This window comes from Anguilla rostrata, chromosome 15 (genome assembly GCF_018555375.3).
Source record: "Anguilla rostrata isolate EN2019 chromosome 15, ASM1855537v3, whole genome shotgun sequence".
Classification (NCBI taxonomy): domain Eukaryota; kingdom Metazoa; phylum Chordata; class Actinopteri; order Anguilliformes; family Anguillidae; genus Anguilla; species Anguilla rostrata.
Genome location: NC_057947.1, coordinates 12494675 through 12518217, shown reverse-complemented (window position 1 = coordinate 12518217; position 23543 = coordinate 12494675). Strand labels below are relative to the sequence as shown.

At 43.7% G+C, this 23543-nt stretch overlaps 1 protein-coding gene across 10 annotated transcripts in view; it reads right to left on the bottom strand.

Moving 5' to 3' along the window:
• LOC135241075 (syntaxin-binding protein 5-like) overlaps positions 1-23543 on the bottom strand; it is a 99207-nt gene that overhangs the window by 12003 nt on the left and 63661 nt on the right. For 2 of the 10 annotated variants that reach the window (XM_064311187.1, XM_064311189.1), the window contains exons 11-22: positions 23266-23338; positions 21972-22119; positions 20373-20440; positions 19842-19882; positions 19128-19342; positions 18745-18911; positions 18230-18355; positions 17399-17550; positions 15970-16041; positions 14708-14773; positions 9721-9825; positions 3623-3805 (exon numbers count right to left, since the gene is read on the bottom strand). In XM_064311187.1, the coding sequence (XP_064167257.1) occupies positions 3623-3805; positions 9721-9825; positions 14708-14773; positions 15970-16041; positions 17399-17550; positions 18230-18355; positions 18745-18911; positions 19128-19342; positions 19842-19882; positions 20373-20440; positions 21972-22119; positions 23266-23338 (1416 nt within the window). The remainder of the gene's footprint in view (positions 1-3622; positions 3806-9720; positions 9826-14707; positions 14774-15969; positions 16042-17398; positions 17551-18229; positions 18356-18744; positions 18912-19127; positions 19343-19841; positions 19883-20372; positions 20441-21971; positions 22120-23265; positions 23339-23543) is intronic. The other 8 variants (XM_064311190.1, XM_064311193.1, XM_064311192.1 and 5 more) reach the window with 6 other exon arrangements.

Sequence of the window (23543 nt, the reverse complement as noted above, 5' to 3'; positions counted from 1 at the left end):
GCATTGTGGGTAGCAGTCAGTTGCAGTTCCATTCTGCAGGTTCGGCTCCCATTTTGGCCTGATCTTTGGATAAGTACTGCAGCTTACTGGGTTTAGCGGACGTTAATAATCCATTCTGTCATCAGCCTGCCTTCTCCCCATTTTAAACTAAATGGCATCAAAATAATAAACTAATGACTGGATTGGCAAACAAGCCACCCATCACAAGACCTGGCACATCTCCCAGTGCTCTTCCACACTGGCACATCTCCCAGCCCCCCTCCACGCTGGTGTTTGGAGTGCAAATTTTTGGCCCTTCTAATGATGTTAAACTAAAAGGGTTTGGCATAATTGGGCGATGACGTGTAGAGAGATGCTGAAGAAAGACCTGGCAACCTTACCAGCAGAGGCACTGCTTTTGTGAACACGCATGGCAGCACAATCAAGAACATTCTTTACATTTAAATCCTTAGGTTTGAGCCAAATAAAATGCTTAATCTTGAGGGAAAAAAGGGTCAAAGAAGGTTGCTTTGCAGTGAATGAATGAAGAAGAGGTTCGACAGCACCGTTTACAGCAACCATGTTTTATTCATAACTTAATTTAAATGCAATGGCGTCTATGCTGACGTGCTTCGCCCAAGGTCTTTGTCAAAGCACAGGCAACAAACCTCCTCCTGATGCACTGGGTTTGTTTCAGGTCTGAGATCATGTAGGTGACAGGAGGGTTCCGAAAGGCTGTGGCAATGCTTTCCTTCACTCCAGGAGCTGTACACAGTAAAATGTGCAGCGTTAATTCAACTTTAACAGTGTTAATTCCTCTCTGAACAGATACCATTTAGTCCCACTCCGGAACGTGGGACCAAATGTTATCTGTTAAGAGTTGAATTAACATTATTATAGCTGAATTGCTGAACTGTGTACCTAAGCAAAGGTGGGTGCTGATCTGATCACCTCTTTAGCTGAATAAATCAGTGTTGAGTAACTGGGCTGAACGACCTGGCCTCAGTGTGGAGCACAGTTGTGCTGCTGGCTTATTAGCATCCTGTAGTGCTCTGTGCTTTAATGTCCAGTCCCACAGTGGAGTGAAGCCTCAAAGAGTTTCATATACAGGGGGTTAAAATGGCCGTCTCCCCCCAAAACTAGCTAATTCAGCACTGTTCCGTCCCAAACTCTGAGCTTCCAGCTGGGAGGAGACGCAGATCTCCTAGAAGTCATTAATCCTCACAGAATCACCTTTAAAGAGTAACTTTGGCAGATTTTTCATCAGCCCCCTCCTGTGCTTATCTGCACTGACTGAGGACGGAGCAGCCAACAAACCTTCGAACGTCACTCAGATACTTCTGCATTCAGAGCTTGGCAAGCGAGGCAACCTCTCCACTACCCAACACTGCCAGCCTGAAGTAGCTCCAAGCACTAGACAGCGTTATGGAATGTGATAAAAAACCAGTGATCATCAATGGCCAATTCCTACAGAACTTCAGTTGTATTTTTGCACCAAAATTGTGGAATTATCCATATGGTTCTATCACCTCACATTAGGAAATATTTTTTCACACAGAGAGTGGTCAATGCGTGGAATAGCTTGCCTGGACATGTAGTGGAGGCAGAAACACTGGGGGTATTCAAGGCCTGGCTTGATACAGTGTTAGATACTATCTAGCTTTTAGGTACACTAAACATTAAGTACAGTTTAGTGGTAGGAATAGACAAGCAGTGTTGGGCTGAATGGCCTGTTCTCCTCTTACGTTATGTTTTGTTATGTTATATGTGGTTGTATTTGCTATTTTCTTTCACAAAAGTTTCTGTAAAGCATCTTACATTAAAAATAAACAACATTCACAGGGTCATAGCACGACTCATTGGATGTGCAGACTACAGAATTCTTCATGAGGTTTAGCTGCCTTCTGCTTGCACAACCAAAATTTGCCATACATTATTATAGGACAGTACCACTCCCAATATAGAGGACCATGCGTGAATTTACACAATGTTCAGTGGGCAGAGCTACCACGTGCTGTCAATGACTTAGCCATTTCAGCCATTCAAAGGCCCAAAATAACAAATACGAAAACATAAAATGTTGGGTAAACAATGAAAAGCCATTGACAACCTGAAAATATTTGCTTGAATTAGTCACACAAGGTTAGGCACAGTGGCACTGCAGTTAAATAAAAAAACAGGGTTAAAAGTGTTTTTACGCGTAAAACGTGAAATCAGCCAGTGACGGACCAGAGTGGCTCCCCTCATCAGCAGCTGTGCATCTTGCATGTGATCCTAATAGACTGAGTTGCTGCCACAGACAGCAAAGATGAACCATGAATCCAAACTCGGACAACTGGGACATGACAGGGTGATACACAGTAAAACATTCTGTGTCAATTCTATTCGGACAGGACTGAATGTTCTCTGGAGTTCAGTGTACTCTCTTGATTTAACACGGACCATTTTACTGGGCACCATTATGATAATGCTTTTTCAGTCAGGCAGACACTCCGTTAAGTGTTACTATTTTGCTTTACATACACAGCTTCATCAGTCATAAAAAAATAACTTGACAAGCTGTGTTTGTGAAAGAAAAAAGAACACCTGAATATATTGGTGTTTGATAGGTTGAAATATCAGGACAAATGAATGCAAACTGCATCCAGACCACTGCCCGGGCCCAGGTAGATGACACTCTTCCCTTACTGAGGAGTGTAAGTGGACAGGGTGGTCATACATATCTGCGGGGGGGGGGGGGGGGGTGGTGAGGGTGGGGGTTACCAGCACTAGCAGGGTGAGAGCTGAGCCTGGCTCAAATCATTATTTTAAATGCTTTAACCCTCTATACACCAGCGAAAATTGCTGTACCCGTTTTCAGCAATATTCAGCTTCTTTTATTTTGTATATTTTTCATAATGTTTTTGTTTGATTTAGTTTTTTAACCTATTTTTACCAGTATCTAAAGCGTTAAAGCATGTCACACATGTATTTGACCCAGGTCTGGTGGGTGTCATCATGAAGGGTGAATGTTAGTCTAAACATGAGTTAGTGTTAGTTTTTGTTGGTTAAATGCCCAGTCTGAATCCTTGGAAAGTTCACTGGCATTCGTTAAAAAAATATGGAAAATACAGCTAACTAAAAGTTTATTTAAACTTGGAAGCTTTTTAGAAACTTGTCAAGGGAATATATTTTTGTTATATGATGTAATAACCTACCAGCCCAAAAGATCCAATAGGAATACATGAAAGTTGACTGAATTAGTCTGTAGATTAGTAGAAAGCTGGGATCAGTCCAACAGTGCAGCTCCACATTTATATCAGTGTTGATTCAAACAGAAATCAGAAAAACACAGTAGTTTCTGTCATTTCAAGTTTCAAATACAAACCGCATTTAGCATTTGTATCTTCTGCATTTTTCAGTTGTGTAATATTTTCATCCTTGAAATCACAGAAACTGCTACATTTTCCTGCATAAAGGGAAAAATATAAAAATTGGTGATTGAGGGAACGTTTTCCCATTTATATCAACAAGGATGCTGATAGGCTCCTATCTCCATCTCTGTCTTTGCTAAATAATTGCTAAATAAATTCAATATGCTAAAAACATGTCACCAATTTTTATGTGTGAGGAGGACAAGGAGGGGAGGAGGTCAGGCACACACCTTCCGTGTGGGAAACAGGCAAAGAGATCTCCATGCAAGCGGCAGACTGGGCCTTCCGGAAAGGGGGTCGGCTAGGCCCCCGTCGGCCCCCCAGCCTCGGCCCCTCGGGAATGGGGGGGGCACGCGGTTTCCCGGCAACACAGGACTGGGAGGTGGGGCTCGTGCAGTGTCCGTTTACATGATCTGTAATAACGGCACAGTGTTAGCAAACACAAATAAAAATGAACAAACAAACAACACCAGTGAGTTGTCTAGGAGTGGAAATGATTTCAGCAGGAAGGGCAGGACAGTAAGGGAGTGAGGGAAGATACAGAGGAAGCACCACCAATCAGAACAAGTGTTACATGAGAGGGCGGAGAGAAGATACAGAGGAGAGACCAATCAGAACAATGCTGCAGGAGGGGGTGGAGGGGAAGAGACAGAGGAGAGACCAATCAGATGGAGTGATGCAGCTTGCTTTATTTGTACCAGAAAAGAAACATAAGATGATATGAATATGCGAGACAGCAGGCAGGAGAGAAATGCGTTCAACAGCAGGTCTGGGCAGCAGCACAGTCAGTTAAATCCAGAGAAAAATACCATACAAAAATGCAACATGTTTATACGGGAGTTTCCGGTCTTTTGAATGGGAAAGTGAATGTCTAATATAATTACTCTCAGACCAATGAAAATAAATAACAGTTCAGCAGAGGAATAGAACAGCACCGGGAAGTCTTTTTAATCAATCACTCCTATCGTGTGTGTGTGTGTGTGTGTGCTCTACATGTAACTGAAATAAACAGAAATGCCCCTTAGAGCCAGCAATGCTTCTGCAGCTCTGTACTGGTGCTCTGTTGGTGCCGGTTTCATTCACAGTATTAAATCCATCCCTCTCATAAAAAGCAGGACTTTGGGCACCCTTCAGAAGAGCCGGCTGGCCTGTAGGCTGTCAGACTGTTCTGCAGGGAACCGCATGGGATTAAAGGCATTTCAAGGAGCAATATGGGAGTAATGATAACCCAGGGTCCTCTGACCTAAAAACAAGCTTGTACTGGACACGTTATTTTACCGGAGGATAATCGATATGCAGGACTCGGGGTTTCAGGAAGTTAAGGTGTTACCTGTCATGTATTTCTGACCCAGTGTTAGTACAAATGAGGAAGCAGAGGAACCCTGCATCTGTACAGACAGGCTGTCTGCAGGCCTACAGGCCACAGGGTAATGCAGTCAAAGACACATTCCGGAAGGCTCTACAGAAGCTATAGCATTCATCTGGTCACAGTGCATTTGCAGTAATAAGAAGTAATAAGACTGATGAGTGTTTGAGGTGGGGGGGGGGGGGTTGTTATACTGTTAATTGGGCTTAAAGAATCTCATATTGGCACATGTACATTTTGTGTCTGCTCATCCAGGTTCGTTCCCCATCTGTTTGTTAATATGTCCCGTTCCGCAGAGCAGCCTTTTGCACAATTTCAGGCCTGCATCTCTACCTGTCAAATACAGACAGTATGTTTGAAGGGCGGATGTTGATGAGGAGCTGTGGTTTCTCAGCTGTTCCTCCTGCGAGATCTTTGAAGCTCACAGGAACAGAGACTTTACACTGGAGCAGCAGACTTGGGATTAGAACGGTTTCTATGGTGAAGTCTGATGTGTCTCATTACCTGACTTACAGTACTGTGTTAGCACTGTTCTGTTCTGTTCTATCTTGTAACTCCCAGGTTATATAAGTGCAAAATGTGAGAGTCCAGTGGGATTGCCATGGAGCTCATTGTTTGTGCTTATAGTTAAATTTTTGTTTTCCTCTTTGGGGAATTTAAGCCACATTTTTGCTGAGATCCTGTCTAGAGGTGCTTTCTTTGGCCAAGTCCAATCAATTTAACTGAGCTAATATAGATTGCAGCAACTGCTGACAAATTAATATTGATTGGAGAAAACATTAATAGAAACACAGTCACAGATACAGTAACATTAGATTTCAGAGTAACACTCATGAGAACCATCCATGGTTCTAAAAAAGCACTTACTTTTCTGTGTAAAAGTAGGCTATATAACATTAAAAAGCACACAAATGTGTACGCACACACACACGTCTGCAGAGTTATGATTACATGAGTAAAGTAGGAATAATTTCTAAAGCCGTGTCATTGTAGTGTGAGGGAGAGCATGTGTAAGCAAATGCAATGCCCTAATCTCATACTTACAGCAGGCTCTGCTTTCAGGTCTACTGCCACAGCCTGAGAAAACAGCCTATATTCTCTATATTGTGGAACAGCCAGTTTAGTCCTGAGAATAAAAATTCAGGTGCAAGGCTCCTGGGGCTCCTTATACAGACCTGGCTGTATGAAGAGATCAATGCACATTTGATCATCCCAGCCAGCTCTCAGGCACATTCAAAACATACCCTGACACACAGCTCAACCTGCTACCAAGCAAACCAGTCTATCTACACCATCCACTTCATTTTCAATATATAAAATCATTTTGAACCACGTTTATAAATTACACAATGTTGGACTGTATTATGACTGAAGATGTTTCAGGTTAAGAGCCCCAGAGAGGACAGAAAGTGCCAAAAGAGATGATACAATGTGTGCTCTGATGTGCTCTAGAAGAGTCCAATCACAAGAGTGAAGAAGTCTTGCATGGACCAATTACAATGCACTGATGAAATATGAATGGTCCAATTACGAATGGGATCATTTTCTTCGCTATTTATAGCCATGAGATAGCAGAAATCCTTGAAAATATTTTTTAAAATGTCAAATAAAATATGTATATAAGATTAAATGAACAGAAAAAAGTTTAAAAAGAACTGCATGACAGAGAGATGCCGACAGAGTTGAATGAGATAGAGACAGAAGGACAACACTTTTATGTGCAGAAAGTTTCTGTGGGCAAAGATCATAAATTGACAGGAGAACACATAAATAAGAGGAAATGAAGAACTGTAGGCTTTTGCTGACAGTACCAAAATGAGACTTAAAATCTGTGGGCAGGTTTATCTTTCTGTCAGTTTAGGAAAGAAAACAGTTCATTATTAAAGTGGCAATCTGTAATTTTTTTTTCATATTAAAATGACATATTTGATAACTTTGCATGCTGACATTTTTGTAGGAATGTGGATTCAATGTGTTTGTATTCTGAAATTGCTCCTTTATATGCTATTTTCCACTGGTGGTGTCAGGTGCATCAATCCCGCAAAGTATTCACATTTCATAACACATGCATGGGAACTTGAATGCCAAATGTGAAAGAGCAAGTGCCAAAAATCCAAAAAGCATCTTTAAAATTAGATTTGATATGTGGCTCAATATTACCATGTCAGGCAACATTGTTGGCTGTCTCTAGGCAAGGGAAAAAAAACATAAATATCATGAAAAAAGTACAAAATGCATTTTCAACTTTGCAAATGGGTAAAGACTGTTCTCGGTGAATGTTAGAACCCAATCACCAATCAGAAACCCTGGAAACCAGCTGAAAGATGAGGAGGCCCAACTCCACATGCAGTGCGTATTCTCACAGACAGGATAGTGCTCTAACAACGCACAGCATTCAGACTTAGTAGATTCCACTCAAAGACTTTACAGACAGTCCAGATGTCTACAGGACAATGTCTGTCTCATCACTGAGGAAAACAGGCAACTGACCACATATGTCTTCGGCCTTGGGATTGGACATTGCAATCCATGAATAAGTCAGAGCTCCCAGAGAAAAGGCACAAAATGAACAGAAGCAAAAACAACAAACAAATAATGCTTGATTTTAAGAGAAAATGAAAAAAAAGATGAAACAAGAGTTTTTTTGCATGCATTTTTCATTGCACACAAACTGCAAAGGGAAATCGAATTTGGGGGGATAATGCATTGGAAGTTCTCTGTGGTACATAAGAGGAGGAACAGGATTTTGGGGTCTGAAGGGTGTGCTGGCTGCACCACAAGTCAAACCCAAGTCCTGCACAGATTTACTGATGGGGTGGGCAGTCAAGTTTTCATCACAAGCAGCCGTGGATGCGCACTTTCTCCCTAAACGTCCTGCTTTTGAAGTTAGGCCCTCATTGGTGTACAACTGTCAAGAATCTATGCAGTAGACCTAGGAGAAGTCTGCCAGGACTGCAGAACCAATAAAATGCCTGGAAAGAGGAATCAGAGTGCAGACTGTAACATCTATGCTGGTGTTTCACAGAGAGGCTTCACTTGCCAGTTCACTGCTCCTATTTGATCACAGGCTACATAGGGTCAGGGATTAGCTGGCTAATCAATTGAAAAGAATTGTCAAGGTATTTTGACATTTTTAAACATGACTGATGTTAGGGGAAAAAATAAATCCTAACAGTTAATGATGCTATTATACCTGCTGTTGCTGCGAAAATCTCAAAGGGCAGCAGACTTCTGTGAATTCACAAAAAAATACATTTCCGTGAAAAAGGCTCAGTCCATTCTAAATAAAAAGCTTCTGTTTCACAGCCCAGTTAAAGATATGCTCGGGTTAAATTCTATCAACCGCAGAATTCCATTATTTGGAAGTCATTAAGCCATTTTGTAAAAGACCTTGATTTCCAATGTTCTGCTTTTGAATTTATTTCTCAAAGAAATGCAGACAAAGGACATATTCGGCTTCTGCTGCAGGCATCCTTGCAAGAGAAATAAATGAAAGGTGTCCATATAAAGAGTGTCCCCTGTATAAGGTGTACGGACATTCACATTGTAAACACTCGTAATTGAATCGTGGATCAATGCAGCATGTCTTTCAGATGCAGTCTATTGAGTCAGAGCTGTTAATGAGATGAGGCCATTCTCCGCTCGGTGCTGAGCGGATGCTGCTGGAGTCATATAAATGGAGGGACAGAAGAGAGCTTCAGCAGGATGCATTTGTGGGAGGGGGGATCGGGGCGGGGGCAGTCATCAAGGCAATCTCAGGACACACTTCAGGTAATGACAGAGCCATCCGGCGTGAGCGTGTGAATGCAGAGTGTGAGCATGTGATCATATGTGAATATCCGAGGGAGAGGTCGAGTGAGCGAATGATAGTGAGGTGAGGGCGTGTGTGTATGTGTGTGTGTGTGTGTTTGACAGAGAGGGAGACAAGGGGGGGGGGAGGAACAGAGCTAGGAAGAGAGAGACAAAGAGAAGGGGAGAGAAAGGGAGAGGGCGGGAGGGAGAGAGTGGATAGTGCAGTCTCACAGGCAGATATGGTTGCTCAGATAGGATAGGCTGTGCCCACATTACAACCAATAGAGGGTGAGGTCGCGAGTGTGAATGTACGTGAATGTGTGTGTGTGTGTGTGTGTGTGTCTGTGTGTGAATGGGTGTGTGCACAAGCGTGTGTGTGACTGTGTGTGAGAGAGAGACAGACAGAGAGAGAGAGAGAGAGATGGATAGCTTTTTTCAGTGCATACTCAACTGGGGTACATTCATTCTTCCCAAATGTGACTAAGCGGCAGTTGCACACACTCCTGTAAAATCTCAAACCAATCTGTTTTTAATTTCACTGGGATAACTTGAGGGGATATGAGTTATTTCAGTCTTTAGAAGCACTGCATGATGCAGAATACATTATGAAAGCAGTTATTTCCAAAATGAACTCAATTGCTAACATTTCCTCTGAGATTAGAAATGGACAGACTCAAGCAAAACAAAGACTGCCATGCACATATGGCTATTAAAAATGAATGGGGTTTGAGAGTGGAAAAAATAACCCTCCCTCGGTTAGATAAAATGAATGGCGAGCCATTTCCTTTTAAAAAATACAGTGCATGACGAATCCACCAGGAGCACATTATGATAGCAGCAGAGCAGCTTCACAAGTCCCTGGACTGACCAGGCTAAGCAAACAGGTACACCCTTCTGACAATCAACCATGGCTGAATAAACAAACAGACAAAGACACAGACACACACAAGTGCACATGCACAGGCAGCCACACACACACACACACACACACACACTTTCTCAACGGACCAGGGCTAAGCTAACACACACCATTCTCACAAAGGTGCAGCGATGGAGGGATATGGGAGTGGTGAAGGTTCTGGAAGCAAGGCTGAAGATCTCTGCATGTACGTGACAGGCCCAGGATGCTTATGACATGTGAGCATCTGGCATTGATGACATCATGCTTACCATTGTCTAGCAAGTAATACACGGGGTTGTAGTGGGAGGGCCTCAGACCAGCTGCTGGGTCAGGGAGGGGGCGGGGCTCAGGGTGGAGGGAGGATTGGTATGGAACTGACACAAAAATATAAATAAATAAATAAAAACACCAGACAGGACCAAACAGTTATCCAAAAAATACTTCAACCTTTTAGAAACCATTACAAATCCAGTAAATTTCTAAAGAGATATTTATTTTGAAAAAAAAGTAACGTTCACAGATTTTAACAAAATTACAAATAAAATTTTAAATAAAATTTTACTTGCATACTGTGATATGTTTCAGTTAATAGCATTGTTGAAAATGTTCAGGCATCTGCAAGAGCCCCTTCGAATTATACCAACATCTGAAGAGTTTGAGTACCTGAAATATTATGACCTTTGACCCAGGTCTGTTGAGTACAGCAGGATCAATGTGACAAGGACATAAAGTAATTAACAGGCTTTTTCAAAAAAAAAAAAAAAGTTATGGGAAGCTTAGGGTACACAGCCTGCTTCAGATTGACATCCATATCAAATGCTAAGGTTTCCGTGGCGACAATTCCATCTGGACCTGTGATACTCTAGCCCAGTTTCCTGATTGGACCAAAGAGGCTTTTCTGTTTATCTCACGAACCTCACTCTCAAACTGCATCTTCAGATGTGGGAAGGATTTTACTCTTAAACAATTCATAAACACAGGAAGGCTCCTGCTTTTACCCCTGGTGTCTTGAATGAACACCTGTCAGAGATTCTGTTTCTGTACAGAGAGCAGAACAGCACATATTCATTAGCATCAACTTGGTTTCCTTTCCCTGGTTCTATTCCTGCTACTCTAAACACACTACAAGTAATATGATCACATGACAGTGTAGCACACGCCTAGCAAAGACCAAAATGAATGAACGTTTGTCTGTCCTTTAACAGGTACATTCTATGTACACTATCTTTTCCATCTGCCTGCCCAGGGACAACAGATTAAATTGAGCTTGATAGTTAATTCTCAGACAAGCTGCCCACTGTCCCAGTAAAATAAAAAAAATAAAAAAATAAAATAAAAAATCAGGGTCAGCACCAATTCACCCCAGCAGAAAAAAGCAGAGGCCAATCTGAAACAATCACAGAGGACTGACAGAAACATGCATCTCCCTGAGTGGTGAGAATAGAGTGTCGAAGGGGAGATGGCTGGTCAACCAAAGCTCGGCAGAGATAGGTGTGCTGTATGGGGAGCCTGAAGCAAGTTATATGAGGGTTATGTATAAGTGAGTTATATGAGGCTAATGTATAAGTGAGTTATATGAGGCTAAGGTATAAGTGAGTTATAGGAGGGTTATGTATAAGTGAGTTATATGAGGGTTATGTATAAGTGAGCTATAGGAGGCTAATGTATAAGTGAGTTATATGAGGGTTATGTATAAGTGAGTTATATGAGGCTAATGTATAAGTGAGTTATATGAGGGTTATGTATAAGTGAGTTATATGAGGGTTATGTATAAGTGAGTTATATGAGGGTTATGTATAAGTGAGTTATATGAGGGTTATGTATAAGTGAGTTATATGAGGGTTATGTATAAGTGAGTTATATGAGGGTCATGTATAAGTGAGTTATATGAGGGTTATGTATAAGTGAGTTATATGACGGTTATGTATAAACGAGTTATATGAGGGTCATGTATGAGGGTTATGTATAAGTGAGTTATATGAGGGTTATGTATAAGTGAGTTATATGAGGCTAATGTATAAGTGAGTTATATGAGGCTAAGGTATAAGTGAGTTATAGGAGGGTTATGTATAAGTGAGTTATATGAGGGTTATGTATAAGTGAGCTTATAGAGGCTAATGTATAAGTGAGTTATATGAGGGTTATGTATAAGTGAGTTATATGAGGCTAATGTATAAGTGAGTTATATGAGGGTTATGTATAAGTGAGTTATATGAGGGTCATGTATAAGTGAGTTATATGAGGGTTATGTGTAACTGAGTTATATGAGGGTCATGTATAAGTGAGTTATATGAGGGTTATGCATAAGTGAGTTATATAAATGGGTGTGTGTGTGTGTGTGTGAGAGAGAGAGTGTACAGTGTATGGATGTGACTGAATGTGAGTGTGAGTGTGAGTGTGTATGTGTGAGAGAGAGTATGTACAGTATAAGGATGTGACTGGATGTGAGTGTGTGTTTTGTGCAGGCCTGTGTGGATCTGCAGCAGACCATGCCTCACTCAGTGCAGGTCTATAAAACCTGAACACATCCATTATTAATACCCCAGCATTACTCCGTCTCAAACAGCCACAAGAACAATCTTTCCTCATATTAAATATTAATAGCAGACAGGCCTCGTTCTAGCCCCTCCTTCATCTCCTCTCCCATAAGCTCCAGACCATAAGAGAGACAGCGCAGATTAGCCTGAATGAACCGCTGATGTGAGACCATGCACGTGAGGCAGCCAGAAGTGTTTAAGGGCTGTTGGGACTCTCAAACATCACTTCCTTTTCCTCCTCTAAGACACACAGAGGTCTTCCGAACAGCTACACTCCCATCCTACCAGCTGAAATGTTGACTAGCTTCCCGCAAAGCAGTCTCTTGAAATCACTTTCTGCTTCAGTGCATGCAGACAACAAGCCCTCTCTCTCTCTCTTTCAGTCCGTTCACCGGGAAGAGGACCGCCAGACAGACGCACACAGCAGGGCGGCAGACGGCGAGGTGCAGTCAGCCACCTTCCTAAAGCTCATTGCGCCTCATTAATGTGGCTCTGAATGCCACTGACAGGCTGAGATTATCACACGAGGGTGTGGGGACAGCACAGGCTACCGCCCATGGGCTCTGCATAGAAATGAGTGAGTAGTGTCTGAACGTACCCATCATGGTGTGAGAGTACTGATAAAGAAAACATGCACACAAACACACACACAGTCACTCTCAAACTAAAACACAAGCACACATGCGCAAACACTGACATCATAGTTGACGTATCACACTACTTAAAAAAATACAGAAATGTGCCCTCTCATTCTTTACAAACAGCACTCAATGCCTCTCATTCTCTCTGCATGGTCCCAGGTTTTCTTTAATGGAGGCTAACAGTGCCTGCAGCTGGAGTTCCATCTAACCACAGCCCACAGATTCCCCTACAGGTCTTCTCTCTTACTACATCCAACCTGAAAACAGATTCCCCTACAGGACCTCTCTGTCTTACCCTCACCCTCCTCCTCCTCCTCCTTCAGTGTCCGCATGCTCTAAAAGGGCTGATTTGTCAATATCAGGCCTGTTTCTGGAGAGAATGCCCTGCCGCCCATGGAGATAAAGCTGTACTCAACAGTGACCCAAGCCTGGGTTCAATCCTCCAGAACAAAGGGCCTGAAAGTAGCGGGCAAAGGCTTCAGTAGAGCACAGCAGTGGCCTGCGCCTGGCAGTACCTGTACAAAGGGAGCCAGGTGAGCCTGGCGGGTGTGTGTCACAGTGCGTTTGAGATCGGTCACTGCCACGGTCCCAGTACCGACCCCCTGCTACCTCTCCTCTGTCCTCCCTGACTGTACCTGCAGGGAGCGTCTATAAAGCACCAGCCACACCCGCAGGGACCGTCCATAAAGTTCCGACTCTGACCTTTTGAATCTGAGAAGGCTCCCTGCTGTCTGTCCCAGCCACCAGAATGCCCCTCACCAGGACTGAATGGCATGTTATTGACCTCCGCTGTCACTACAAATCTGTTTCTACCCCATCCCCTTCTCTCCTTTGTTTTTTGTATTTCTTTCACTTTTTGCTTCTCTTTCTGAAGGAGACATTACATTACTGGGGAACAGCAGAGTGGAGAACAGCAGTGCCACAGAGAAGGCACAGCAGGGACACTCATAATCAGTAACTGCAGCCCATCAAACCAACAACTATCATTATCACTTTAGATAATTAAATAGGATCACCGTACTTATATACTATTACTATGACAACAGCAGACTCAGACTCAAAAACAAAAGGGCAAATAGCAGAACATGGTGAGGGTTGGGGAGCCAGGGTACTTTAGTGTGTGTCAGAGGTAGGCCAAAAGAGGCTGTCAGAAGCGCTGCGGGGAGCTCATCGCACCAGCAGGGGGCAGTACAGTCAGCAGACCAGACCAGTGAAGGGAGGAGAGGCCAGACACACAGAAGCTGTGAAGACCATTCATGTGAAAAGAGCAACAGACTGAAGAGCAACACTGTAACAAAAAACCCATATTAACCTACACTCAAACAGCACCACACATTTCAATTCATGAACATACCATGACCACACAACTGAAATATCCCAACCCGCAAACATTCTACTGTACCCATCTGCAGCAAAACAAAACACATCTGGATGTTATCATTGCTGCTGAGGGCAACGTGAATTTGGATTTTCTCTTAATGGAATGCCAGAGATCGATGCACAGGGCATGGATCAGTGGGTCTGTCTGCAGGCTGAAATACAAGGCACTGAAACCCCCTGCAGGCAATTTGGCCGACCCATCAATCTCTGGCACGTCAAGCACATTCAAAATTAGTTGTTAATATGTGCCATTTCCCACGATGCACACATGTTCATCCAAATGTTCAAACTGTTTTGTGTTCAGATATGGAAAACGCAGCTCTCTCTCAAAAAAAATATAGCTAATAAACTTGTTTGGAAAGGACAATGTCTTCTACCTGATGAGAAATCCCTCATTGTATCATAAGGTTAAGTGAATATCTGGCCACATACCTGGCAACCCTACAGAGGGACAGAATGATAGTTTATAGCAGACTCACAATTGATTTTAATGACTGTGAACAGTGACACCCATAACATAAAAAATATTAGAGCATAAGAACACATAATGAAGTGGCCAGGCCAATCAGCCAGACCAGGCTCCTCGTTTCAGTTACGATAACTGAATGTCCAACATCCATGCATGGTCCATGACCATGTATCACTCGCGATGCTACCACGATATCAAACACGGAAACACCGGTCACTACAAGGCCTACCTGAGGTTGGTGACCTGCTCCTCTCCATATCCAGGGCAACCTGGCTGTCTGAGAGTTCCGTAAGGCCTGACATGTCCAATCAGCAGTGAGCAGTGTGTGCCAGCAGTCAATGATTGGAGAAGAAGAGGAAGGAAGGACAGAAGAGCATGTTCAGTTTCAAACAGTGCTGTTCAACCTCACAGGCAGGATTCTGTGAGACACTGGAGTCTGTTTGTTTGCAGCAGCATCTGGGTATAGCCTAAAAAGCTATAAATTTTGGGGCCTTTGTAGATATTTTCAAAGATTCTACAGCTCCTTGGAAACTCTGGTTCCATGTTTACATTCAGGTGACTGACTTACAAGTAAGTAATGATTTGGAGATACCTTTGTGAGAAGAGGACTGCCTAGTACTGATCTAGACTGTGTTCTGATGCTGCAGAAACACAGTCGGGTCCCAGGAAAGAATTTTACTTGATAACTTAACTAGATTAACAGATGAACGATCCCTGGACAATGTGTTTAATGGTCCTATACTCCCTTATACTCTAGAACAGAGTGTGTGAAGGTTTTCGTGATATTTGAGGTAGAAATGTAGAGGACGTAGGAACATGAAAAGAAAAACATGAATTAAACAACCAAAAAAAGTATTTAATCACACAAAATCACACAGATAGAAACAGGAGGTTTTGGGTGATTTTCAAAATTTCGGTGAGGCAAAATTTAATTCTTATCCCTTTTGAAAAGCCTATCAAGAACACAAAATAATACCATGATTAAACCTACATCAAAAATGCAATTCTCTGTAAACTTGTCACGTTTCATATTTCAAACACATAACATACTTCCCAAACATGTTATGTTTCAGATGGCAATGTATAGTGCTCTTTAATGTGTATATGTATATGTATATGTAAGGGTTAATGTATAGTGAGCAATCAATTGTTTTAAATAAGCACCAACAGGGTGATGTGCATCCTGTAAGGCCTTATTTTGAAATAACAGACTCACTCACTGTACTTAATACCACTTATACCACGGCTACCTGGTAAATAAATCAGAATTGAGGATTCAACAAAGCCGTGGTATAAATATTAATAATCACCACATGTGCAGATGGAAAAGAAGGACATACACAGAGAATATAAAACCAAATAAAAATAGTTTGATCAAGTCTGACTGATTAAAGAGTACCATATAAAAAAAGTTCCTTTCAGTGTTGCCCCGCCTCGTCCCACCCGAATCCCCACCCCCCTCCCCCCGGCCCTATGAGAGGCCGAACTTACTCTGGTAGGAGGTACGGATCCGTTTCTTTGAATCTGAATAAAAGTTAGACAGGCCACGCATGCAAATGCTGTCTGCCAGAGAGACCATGCCAGAACACCAGCAGCCAGAGTCAGCAGAGATATGTGGGGAGGAGGGAGAGAGAAGAACAAGGAGAGTGACCCCAAACCAGCACCCACTAGTGGCAGGGAGGAGAGAGAGCAGATCAGGTCCCACATCCACATTAGCATAGATTCACATTCCCTATGGCGTTCACGCATTCAGTGCTTACATGCCTGCACAGCCAAAGGACACTGATGTACTTATAACAAATGAATTCAAAAATCTAAGCAAAGATATTTTAGATTCATATAAAAATGGCAACACGATTCGATAATTCAATTAAAGGTCTGAACATACAGGAATTTCCTTAAAATGTTGATAATGTTATTTTTTGATACAAATTTGGTATAATGTCCTGTAAAAATGTTTCATTTGGCTGTGTAGTGACAAAGACAGTACACTTAAGACAATGGGCACAAACTTCAGTGAATCCAACCACTACAGATAAACCTCATGATTACCCCTTAGTGTGGAACAAAGATAAAGTATACATTTGATCTTTTCATACAACTTTAGTAACACTACAGTGAATATTCAGTAGACTCAGTAGATCTCAAAGGAACATGTGAAAATAATCGCTATAAAATCTTTATGCTAACTACATGAATAATGGCAGCCCATGAACTAACAGTGTATTAAAAAAATGTTTTTATTGAAACTGAGAATTTTGTTTTCCTTTCCTTTTCACGAGTCAATGCTTAACTTGTTTTATGAAGCATACACTGTGCCCTGCTAAATGTCATCCACCTCTCCCCTGCAGATGCACCAAGTTATATAAAGCAGATAGCTGCTTCTGCAAGCAGCACCTCAGGAGCACTAGGCTGGTGGTGAACAGAGTACCGGCAAGATTATGCAGCAATTTTCTAAATGTTTATGCATGTCTCTGTGGCAGAGACGGATGACTGGTGGCTTCACTACAGGATAACATTGACTCCTGTCGTTGGAGAGCGAAATGATTCAGCTCTCCTGGAAAATAACTGCCATAACTGCAGCGTTTTGCATTTATTTTCCCTCTGTGATCGTGCGGTTGTTCCTGACTCTAGAATAGCGTGCTGTTTGGTGCAGAAGTGGGTGGAGGAACAGGAGTGGTGCAGAAGCCCTCCACCAGCCCAACCCAGCAGGAAGGAGGGCTCTATCTGAGCAGTGGCCTCACCTCTCAGGTGGAGAAGCGCTCGAGCGAGACTAACGGAGAGTAGACAGAAACAGACGGAAACACCATGCAGCACCATGTCACCGTGGAGTTCAGCGAGTACCATGCAGCACGTGAGTGTGCGTGCACATGCGTGCGTGCGCAGCCGCGTGCGCAGTGAGCGTCTCTGCCCTCCATACCTGCAGTGAGCTGTCGGTTCCTGCGGGGGGAGCGTGTGAGACGCTGGTAGGGATCGCTGGAGCCGTACAGTTCCAGCGTGCTCATGCACAGGATGATGCTCTTCTGCAGGTAATCAACCACTGCCAATCCATTACAGTTACCCAGAGCCATCCTGAAAAGCACATGTAATTCCATGGCTATAGAAATATGCCCCTGAACAGGTCCTAGGCAGACCCAGCACCACAAGAATCTCGTCATATATGACCTTGAAACAGTGCATACACTTAATGAAGCCTCACTGAACTTAATGAGAAATTCTTTGCAATCTATCTTTCTTTACATTTTATGCCCTGTAAATCAAGGACATAGCTATAGATTGAATATGGGGTGATCATTTCTGCTGAATTCTAATGGGCCAATACTTCAGATTACTGATCAGTATATCCTAGTCACAACATGACATCCTCATCTTTATTATATGAAATCATTTTTCTCATCGTCATGCTTTTTATTGGGGAGGGGTTATTTGGCCTGTTTTGTCATTTTGGGAGGTTTGTAATCCACTACCTCCTCCGCATAAATAATGCCCTTGCTAAATCATGTTTCATTAATTAGTGGTTAAGATATAGAGGTATGCAACAGATTAGATGGGGAAAAAAATACTTGGAAACAAAGGAATGAGTCTGGTTGTACATTATATGTTAAAATGTAATTTTCTCCATATATTAAATCCTGAATGTATATCTACAGTACTGTATTAAAGGGCTTTGCCCAAAGGTAAATGTTCAGACAAACAGAAGACGGATGGATTGAGAGAGGGAAAGTGAAAGGGGGAGAGATAAGGGACTCACAGGCCGTAGGCTGAGTTGAGGTCCAGGCTGGTGATCTGCTGGGGAGGCTCCCCGTCCACCCAAAGCAGCTGCACCACCAGCTCTGCCTGGTACCCTGGGGGCATCCTCACTGGCCTGTTCTTCACCCTGAGAGGCAGGGAGGGAGAGAAGGAGGAGAGAACGAGGGAGAGGGAGGGAGGGAAAGAGAGAGAGAGAGAGGGACGAGAGAGAGAGAGAGAGAGAGAGAGGGAGGGAGAAAGAGAGGGGAGGGAGAGAGAGAGAGACGGGAGAGAGGGAGAGAGAGAGGGGACAGAGAGAGAGAGAGAGAGAGGGAGGGAGGGAGAGAGAGAGAGAGAGAGAGTGAGAGAGGGAGGGAGGGAGGGAGAGGTAGGGACCCAGTGAGCCACAGAGGTGGAGTCTCACAGGCAGATATGGGTGCTCAGAGAGAATAGGCTGTGCTCACATTCCAGCCAATGAGATGCACTTTAACCAGGCATGAAAACTACAGACATATTTTCTCCTCGCTTGTAACTGACCTGAGGCAGGGGACACTGTCTCGGAGGACCTCGGGCGGGGTGTTGTTTGGGCTGGCTGGGGGGGGTTGGGGCGAGTGCGGGCTCGGGTCTGAGGGGGTGGGGGTCGCCTCTGTCTCTGATGGGGAAAGGACATCCTCTACCTCACACTGCAGCCGCACCTCCAGAGACTGTGCAGAGAACATACGCTCAGGTGACGAACAGGTTACAGACACAGAGGTGTGATGCAGATACACAGAGAGAATCAGAAGAAAGACACAGGTATGCTAAGAGCCACACGTTAGACCTTAGAGTCATGGAGCCTGCAGGTTTCTGTAGTTACTCAGATCTTATATTGGACTCCACAGCGCCTCTCTCTGGCTGCCCTTGGTATGACTGTCGCTCACCGTGATCTCCGTGGTGGCGTCGTGCCTGCTGAAGCGGTACAGGATGACGTGGGCGGAGATTCCCACCACGCAGAAGAGCCGGCTCTGCGGGCACCACTTGACCATCTGAACGGCGAACGGGTCCTCCTCCACAAGCTCCGCCCCACGCCCCTCCCCCACCTTCTGCTTCTCAAACACCTTTGAGCTCTTCAGCTTGTACAGCATCTGCAGGGTGACTGACAGGATGGGGGGAGGGGGGGAGGGGAGGATACGCAGACCCAGTGTTGGAATGATCATGGGAATCTGCACAGGGCCCTTTGTACATCCAGTTCTGGGAAGATGACCCAGTGATCACCACAGTCCAGTGATGGGAATCTGAGGCAAACTAGACCTATTCTGTACCCCTGGGACGAGAACGGCACAAAGCATTTCAGTTCACATGAGGCTACACATTCAAACATTTCACCATATTACCCTCATTAGTAGAATGACTTTGTATGCTTTACCTTTCCAGTGATCTACACACCTCTAGGTTGAGAGGCTAAGATCACAGTCTACTTCTATTTAATATGTATATTTTAAATTAGTAAGATACTGGCCTGTGTAGGATGTGTATGGGCAGGAGGTAGCAAACGACCAGGTATGATTAGCATTGCTTATGCTAAATACATACAGTAACTGGTACTAATGCTACAATGTCTACATGACTAGCTGAACATGGCCATGTGTACTTACTGGCAGTAGCATCCCAAAACTTTATGGAACCATCTGCATGGCTGAAAGGAGACCAGAGGAAAATCAGACAGGACATTCTCAAATCGTAATACAGCACAGCAGGACCCTGACACTGTACCCTCCAATCCAGCGGGGCCTTGGGAAATATGCCCTTCACGAGGCTCTGTACACACACCGTCTATTGAGAGCAACAGAGCTACTCATACAATGGGTATACAACCTACTCTGTGCTCAGAACCAACACATACACACCGCCCATCAAGAGCAGTTAATCAAAAAACATGCATCACTTAAACCGTTTGACACAGTAGATTAGAGGCATTAGACAGACAGGACTGTGGGTGCAGGGCTCTTTGATTATGTGCTCAGAACAGCATATTAACAACAACAAAAAGAAAAAATAAGAAGTACAAGAAGAAGAAGAGGAATCATCATTATACTTGTGAAGTAATACATTAATATTACATATAAAATAGAACATTCTGTGACTGAACATTCTGAGACTGAAGGCTGAACACGCCATGCGCTCACCCTGTGATGATGATCTCTGGGTACGTCTGATTTCCCAGCGTCCATGTCCCTCCGCCCACTGGCCATTCCTGACCAATCAGAGAGAAACAAGACTACATTCAGATTCTCATATCCAGAGCAACATGTCATGAGATAACATAAATGCATCTACAGCACATGAGTAATATGAGCAAGTGACCAGGCTAAAAATGCTCTTAGACCAGAGACTGGGTGTGTGCAACATCGGTTAAAGCATCGATGAAGGTTAACTATATAAAACCAGATGACACACCCATTATAGATTCATGCAATGACCTTACAAAAACTACTTATACCAAACCTTATACCATTAATTCCATGAATTAATAATAAGACAAGTTTGAGGGGAGAAGTGCCAGGCCCCAGTCCTGGAAGGCCATATCATCAGCTGGTTTTTGCTGTTTCAGCAGTGATTTATTTAAGTTGTTGGCCTTAATTGGATGCTCCCTGAAAGGAAACCACAAATACCAGCAGACACTGCAGCCCTCCAGGACTTGAGTTTGACACCCCTGTTGTTAGAGGGTGTGGATGGGAGTAGAGATAAAATGCAGGTTGAAGAGGTGAGTATGCAGTCTGTGTAAGAAGATGGTCAGTGACTGTGCTGTTCTGACCACCAAAGGAAGTTCATTCAATCGCTGGGGGCCAGTACAGAGAGAATGTACAGACCTCATGCGTTTTCTGTGCATTTTCCTCAACATTTTTTTTCTCTTTTTATCTTCATTAATTTTAGTGGGTAACTGATTCACTGGGCTTTTCATTTTATTTATGGCCAAAGATTGTACTCTATTAATTTTCATAGCAATATGAATATCAGCACAGTGCCCTGCCTCATACACAGCCCAAATCTAAAGCGCAGTAAGTTATCACCATGTGCTTCCTCCTTGGTCATCCCACCCATCTCTGCCTGAGAAACAAACATCTCAGCATAATCCCACTTTAATATTCCTCCCTACAGGCTCTGGAGAAGGAACCATAGCCCTAGTGAATAATTAACTGACTCTCTCTTACATATAATCGAGCTCCCCTGCGGCGAAACTTAGGTGGGAAATACTAATAAATATATTAGGCGGCCAAACCAAAATGGGAGGAAGCGAACTTCGACTCGAGTGGTTGAGTAATCGGCATGGATTCGGCCATCCAGAACAGCGATGGAGCTGAAGAGGGGGGTGAGCCGTGGGGGGTGAGCCATGGGGAGAGAGCCGTGGGGGGTGAGCCGTGGGGAGTGGGCCATGGGGAGAGAGCCGTGGGTAATGAGCGAGCTCCATGAGCGTAAGCCGCACCACAGCCGTGACCAGGAAATGGGAGAGAACAACGTCTCCAGCCAATGGGAGTTAAAGGCAACTCGCAATGCTCGTTCCTTAACGGGAGGCTCATCAGTGCTAATTCATGGGCATCGGGCAACTAGCTTGAGCACAGAAATGACGACGCCCTCCGTGCTACTCTTCTGCTCACAGGGATAAAACATGACACCTTACATCTGTGCATGACATGCATTAAAGATGCACAGAGCCCAATACAACACTTGGCTGCTATATGTGAGTCCAATTGAGGATAATGTACTGAGCGTGCACATGCTCTTACCTTTTGGCTGTAGCCATGTTTTTTGTGTTTGGCTCCTATGGAGTAGAGGACAGGTATGACGTCAGGTGGGCAGTCAGCGAAGTAGGCCGTGCAGGTTACAGGAGATTCATGGATGTCCATGGGGTAGGGGTTCTCAAAGATGGGGAAACTGCAGGCAGAGGGCAGTAAGATTTTGGCACTGAGTAATAACAACGGTTTGCTCATGAGCCATGCAAACTACAATACCACATGACTATTTAGCTGGAATTCCATCAGCTGTAATATTCAAATATTTCTTCTGAATATTTTCATATCTGCACCCAGTTTAATTGGTTTATTAATCCCTCCTTCTCCAATACAACTGATAGCCTGACACAAAATGGATGTAATTATCCAGGTCATTGCTACACATTGATGGTGATTGAGTCACTACTGCCTCATTCCCTTGATTGTAAAGTAATTTAAAATCCTGGTCTTGAAGGTACAGTATAAAGGTAATCTCTGACTAAGCAAGTAAACAATCAAGCTAATGGGGTAATGCCCAGACTTGAAACAAGGCTTTCCGCACATTTTTCCAGCTTATTATGTAAATGTTATTTTTGCGTTTGCAAGTATCAAATACTTCTCTTGTATTCATAGGTTTTGTGACCTCAATGGCAAAATCTGCTGTTTTACAAATCTCTTTAAACCACTCTAACAGCAAATCTGTTTACACAACATGAGTCACCAGTTTGTGCACCATATTCAGAGAATGTTAAATTGAAGATATTTCTCGTGATTAGTCAGGGAGAGAGAGGCTGCTCGGCGGTGCATTCAGCACAGAGATGCCGTGCGTGGGACTGAGGCCCTCATCATTCAGACCCTCCAGTCAGCGTGGGCGTTTTCTCCCGCCCTCCTCCCACAATGACTCTGATTGACAAGCCAGCCCGTGAATCCACCCAAGGCGCATCCCAGGTGCTTAACCTCTTCGTAAGAGGGCTTCGTGCCTCAGGCATTGCAAGGGTGTGAGGTTCGCGTGTGAGATCATCTCCCCTGGCGGGTGACCCCAGCGGCTGCTCCCTTCAGCAGGTAAATCACTCCTGAGGAAAGCGTGCGGAGGTGAGGATGTTCTGAGTCACCCAGATGGAAAGAGAGATATCTCCGGGGGCGACGCACTTCACTTCTGTAAAGGCTGACAACACTGGGCTTCGTCTTCACAGAATCTGTGTGCGCACCTGCGCGTGCGCGTGCAGGCGCATGTGTGTATATCTGCATGTGTTTCTTCACATCAGATGATGATTTCATTTATTTGCTTTTTTTTTCTCAATGCACTCACTTGCTCTGAGTGAGGTCCACAACAATGAAGTCTTTCTCCAGCAGCACAGCAACAGCATATGGCTCCTGTACCTCTGCAGACCCCAAAAGAATAGCCATCAATTAACGTATTCACACTGCTTACTGTCCTCATATAAAAAAACCATCTACAACATCGCAGGATTAGAGTTGCCCTGCACTTGCATCCAATCAAATATATACTGAATGAATTGTGCTAATATTTGAATCATGAAGTCTTGTTTAAAGCAAATGCGCTGTTGTTTTATGAAAACTAAAAAC